We start from the raw sequence: 5,000 nt of genomic DNA on the forward strand, positions 1-5,000 counted from the left end.
ATGCTGGTGTTTCTAGCTCCAACAGGGCAGTAATGCTGGTGTTTCTAGCTCCAACAGGGCAGTAATGCTGGTGTTTCTAGCTTCAGCAGGGCAGTAATGCTGGTGTTTCTAGCTTCAGCAGGGCAGTAATGCTGGTGTTTCTAGCTCCAACAGGGCAGTAATGCTGGTGTTTCTAGCTTCAGCAGGGCAGTAATGCTGGTGTTTCTAGCTTCAGCAGGGCAGTAATGCTGGTGTTTCTAGCTCCAACAGGGCAGTAATGCTGGTGTTTCTAGCTCCAACAGGGCAGTAATGCTGGTGTTTCTAGCTCCAACAGGGCAGTAATGCTGGTGTTTTTAGCTCCGGGGGACGGGGGAGGAGATATACTCGGCAGTGATGATGACTGAAGAAAATTCTCTCGGGAGGTAATGCGGTCGCCATTTTGATGGTGAGGTATTTCAGAGCGGGAGAACAAAAGGAAAAAAGGACTTCCAGTACGTTGTCACAATCACACCATGAGTTATTAATAATTAACCAAACCCCTTCTGGCTTTCTTTTTCCTGGAGACTTCTGTCTTCCGCTCCACGCGATGGTCGATAATGTGGTGAAACCGTGATAATGCTTTTAAAGGTCCTGACCATCCTCTGACTTCCTGTCCTTTTTGTTGTTGTTCTGTTATCTCCTCAGATGCCACTTCTCCACGTTCAAGCAGTGCCAGGAGTGGCTGAGACGTCTGAACCGGGCCATAGCCCACCCTGGCAGGCTGGAGGATCTGTTCGCCCTGGCCTACCACGCCTGGTGTCTGGGGACCAGCACTGATGACGAGGACCAGCATCTACACCTCTGTAGACCAGGTCAGAGTCACGCACAGACTGTCTGGCTGTCTCTGTCAGTCTGTCTCGGTCTGTCTGTCTGTCTGTCTGTCTGATGACGAGGACCAGCATCTACACCTCTGTAGACCAGGTCAGAGTCACGCACAGACTGTCTGTCTGTCTGTCTCGGTCTGTCTGTCTGATGACGAGGACCAGCATCTACACCTCTGTAGACCAGGTCAGAGTCACGCACAGACTGTCTGTCTGGCTGTCTCTGTCTGTCTGTCTCGGTCTGTCTGTCTGTCTGTCTGTCTAATGACGAGGACCAGCATCTACACCTCTGTAGACCAGGTCAGAGTCACGCACAGACTGTCTGTCTGTCTGTCTGTCTCGGTCTGTCTGTCTGATGACTAGGACCAGCATCTACACCTCTGTAGACCAGGTCAGAGTCACGCACAGACTGTCTGGCTGTCTCTGTCTGGCTGTCTCTGTCTGTCTCGGTCTGTCTGTCTGTCTCTGAGTTTACGGCTCAGAGAACTGAATTGTTTATAGCCTTCATCACTTCACTCCCAACAGACAAACAGATATTTACAGACAAGTGTGTGCGTGTGTGTGCGTGCGTGTGTGTGTGTGTGTGTGTGTGTGTGTGTGTGTGTGTGTGTGTGTGTGTGCCTGCGGATACACACAGTAAAGCACAGAGAATATACCGATTTTTGTGCTTAAGAATGAATGAACTGAGGGTTCTGGTTCCCTTTGTGTTCATATCACATCATCCCTTTCCCTCAGTGACAGGTGACCATGTCCTCTTTCTCTCTCTGTGTAGGTGACCATGTCCTCTTTCTCTCTCTGTGTAGGTGACCATGTCCTCTTTCTCTCTCTGTGTAGGTGACCATGTCCTCTTTCTCTCTCTGTGTAGGTGACCATGTTCTCTTTCTCTCTCTGTGTAGGTGACCATGTTCTCTTTCTCTCTCTGTGTAGGTGACCATGTCCTCTTTCTCTCTCTGTGTAGGTGACCATGTCCTCTTTCTCTCTTTGTGTAGGTGACCATGTCCTCTTTCTCTCTCTGTGTAGGTGACCATGTCCTCTTTCTCTCTCTGTGTAGGTGACCATGTCCTCTTTCTCTCTGTGTAGGTGACCATGTTCGTCAGAGGCTGCAGATGGAGGTTAAGAGGATGGGATTTGACATGCAGAACGCCTGGAGAATGTCTGACATCAACCTCAAATACAAGTACGACACACACACACACACACTGACACACACACATTGACACACACACACACACACACATTGACACACACACACACACAGACACATGGCCCCCCCAGTCTCAACGCGGAGCAGGAGGAGTTATGATCAAACTGCTGCCTCATCATGTACGACACACAGCACCACCCCCTTCATTAGCCAGCCCACAGTCTCCTAAGCAGGCACGTCTGTCTGTGCTGTCAAACGGTCCCAGACTAGCGGAACAGACTGGATGGGGAGAGTGACTCAGCATTTCAAACAGCATTTTCTGTGCCAGTCGGTGTTTAAACCTTCTTCTCTCTCTGTCATTACTTCGCTCTTGATCATCTGTGTGACAGCTCTGTGGGAGGGAGGGAGGGAGGGGAGGAGAGAGGGAGGGAGGGAAGGAGAGAGGGAGGGAGGGAAGGAGGGAGGAGAGAGGGAAGGAGGGAGGGAGGGAGGGAAGGAGGAGGAGGGAGGGAGGGAAGGAGGGAGGAGAGAGGGAGAGAATGAGGACAGTGGGGAGAGAATGAGGGAGGACAGTAGGGAGAGAATGAGGGAGGACAGTAGGGAGAGAATGAGGGAGGACAGTAGGGAGAGAATGAGGGAGGACAGTAGGGAGAGAATGAGGGAGGACAGTAGGGAGAGAATGAGGGAGGACAGTAGGGAGGGAAGGAGGGAGGACAGTAGGGAGGGAAGGAGGGAGGACAGTAGGGAGGGAAGGAGGGAGGACAGTAGGGAGGGCAGTAGGGAGAGAGGACAGTAGGTAGGGAGGGAGGGAGAGAGGACAGTAGGGAGGAGGGAGGGAGAGAGGACAGTAGGGAGGGAGAGAGGACAGTAGGGGGGGAGGGAGGGAGAGAGGACAGTAGGGGGAGGGAGGGAGAGAGGACAGTAGGGGGAGGGAGAGAGGACAGTAGGGGGAGGGAGAGAGGACAGTAGGGGGAGAGAGAGGACAGTAGGGAGAGAGAGGACAGTAGGGAGAGAGAGGACAGTAGGGAGGGAGGGAGAGAGGACAGTAGGGAGGGAGGGAGAGAGAGGACAGTAGGGAGGGAGGGAGAGAGAGGACAGTAGGGAGAGAGAGGACAGTAGGGAGAGAGAGGACAGTAGGGAGAGAATGAGGGAGGACAGTAGGGAGAGAATGAGGGAGGACAGTAGGGAGAGAATGAGGGAGGACAGTAGGGAGGGAATGAGGGAGGACAGTAGGGAGGGAAGGAGGGAGGACAGTAGGGAGGGAAGGAGGGAGGACAGTAGGGAGGGAAGGAGGGAGGACAGTAGGGAGGGAAGGAGGGAGGACAGTAGGTAGGGAGGGAGGGAGAGAGGACAGTAGGTAGGAGGGAGGGAGGGAGAGAGGACAGTAGGTAGGGAGGGGAGGGAGGGAGAGAGGACAGTAGGTAGGGAGGGAGGGAGAGAGGACAGTAGGGGGGAGGGAGAGAGGACAGTAGGAAGGGAGGGGAGAGAGGACAGTAGGGAGGGAGGGGAGAGAGGACAGTAGGGAGGGAGGGAGAGAGAGGACAGTAGGGAGAGAATGAGGGAGGACAGTAAGGGAGAGAATGAGGGAGGACAGTAGGGAGGGAATGAGGGAGGACAGTAGGGAGAGAATGAGGGAGGACAGTAGGGAGAGAATGAGGGAGGACAGTAGGGAGGGAAGGAGGGAGGACAGTAGGGAGGGAAGGAGGGAGGGAAGGAGGGAGGAGAGTAGGTAGGGAGGGAGGGAGGGGGAGGACAGTAGGTAGGGAGGGAGGGGAGGATGAGGGAGGACAGTAGGAAGGAGGGGAGGGAGGGGGAGGGGAGGAGGACAGTAGGGAGGGAGGAGAGAGGACAGTAGGGGGGAGGGAGGGAGGACAGTAGGGGGCAGGAGGACTGTAAGGGAGAGGACAGTAGGGAGGGAGGGAGGAGGACAGTAGGGAGGGAGGAGAGGACAGTAGGGAGGGAGGGGGAGAGAGGAGGGGAGGAGGGAGGGAGGGAGGGAGAGAGAGGACAGTAGGGGGGAGGGAGGGAGGGAGAGAGAGGACAGTAGGGGAGGGAGGGAGAGAGAGGACAGTAGGGAGGGAGGGAGAGAGAGGACAGTAGGGAGGGAGGGAGAGAGAGGACAGTAGGGAGAGAATGAGGGAGGACAGTAGGGAGAGAATGAGGGAGGACAGTAGAGAGAGAGGGAGGACAGTAGGGAGAGAGAGAGGGAGGACAGTAGGGAGAGAGAGAGGGAGGACAGTAGGGAGAGAGAGAGGACAGTAGGGAGAGAGAGAGGGAGGACAGTAGGGAGAGAGGGAGGACAGTAGGGAGAGAGAGAGGGAGACCCGTAGGGAGAGAGGGAGGACCGTAGGGAGGGAGGGAGTCTCTGAATGTCCTTGAGTGGCCCAGCCAGAGCCCGGACTTGAACCCCATCGAACATCTCTGGTAGAGACCTTAAAATGGCTGTGCAGCAACATTCCCCATCCAACCTGACAGAGCTTGAGACGATTTTCTGAGAAGACAAAATACCCAAATTCAGATGTGCCAAGCTTGTAGCGTCATACCCAAAAAGACTCGCGACTTTAATCGCTAACAAAGTACTGAGTAAAGGGTCTGAAAACTTATGTAAATGTCTCATTTCAGTTATATTTTTATAAATCCGCAAACATTTCTAAAAACCTGGTTTCGCTTTGTCGTTATGGGTTATTGTGTGGAGATTTCAGGTGAGGGAAAAACAATTTAATCCATTTTAGAATAAGGCTGTAATGTAACAAAATGTGGGGGGAAAATTAAGGGGTCTGAAAACTTTCTGAATGCCCTGTAAAGTAGAGGAGGCATGGAGATGGTGTTGTATTGGGCTGTCAGAATAGATTATCGTCAAAAATAGATTAGAAACATATTTGCTATGATGTTGAGCGTTGAGGGAGAGCCTCCTGAATATCTCTGATTTCTCCAAGCGATGCTTAGAAACAATCTCACTTTGGGTATCTGAGAATGGGAAACACCCCTCTCTCTAATACACTCTCACCTAAAATGGC

The 5,000-nt window shown here is 53.2% G+C and overlaps 1 protein-coding gene across 6 annotated transcripts in view; it reads left to right on the forward strand.

Moving 5' to 3' along the window:
- The window catches only part of mtmr4 (myotubularin related protein 4), a 127,467-nt gene that overhangs the window by 73,694 nt on the left and 48,773 nt on the right, over positions 1-5,000 (forward strand). For 5 of the 6 annotated variants that reach the window (XM_065023961.1, XM_065023960.1, XM_065023963.1 and 2 more), the window contains 2 exons: positions 664-830; positions 1,920-2,016. In XM_065023961.1, coding sequence (XP_064880033.1) covers positions 664-830; positions 1,920-2,016 — 264 coding nt within the window. Of the gene's footprint in view, positions 1-663; positions 831-1,191; positions 1,231-1,919; positions 2,017-5,000 lie in introns of those variants that run through there. The other variant, XM_065023964.1, reaches the window with a different exon arrangement.

The sequence above is a fragment of the Oncorhynchus nerka genome, linkage group LG10, assembly GCF_034236695.1.
Source record: "Oncorhynchus nerka isolate Pitt River linkage group LG10, Oner_Uvic_2.0, whole genome shotgun sequence".
Taxonomy (NCBI): domain Eukaryota; kingdom Metazoa; phylum Chordata; class Actinopteri; order Salmoniformes; family Salmonidae; genus Oncorhynchus; species Oncorhynchus nerka.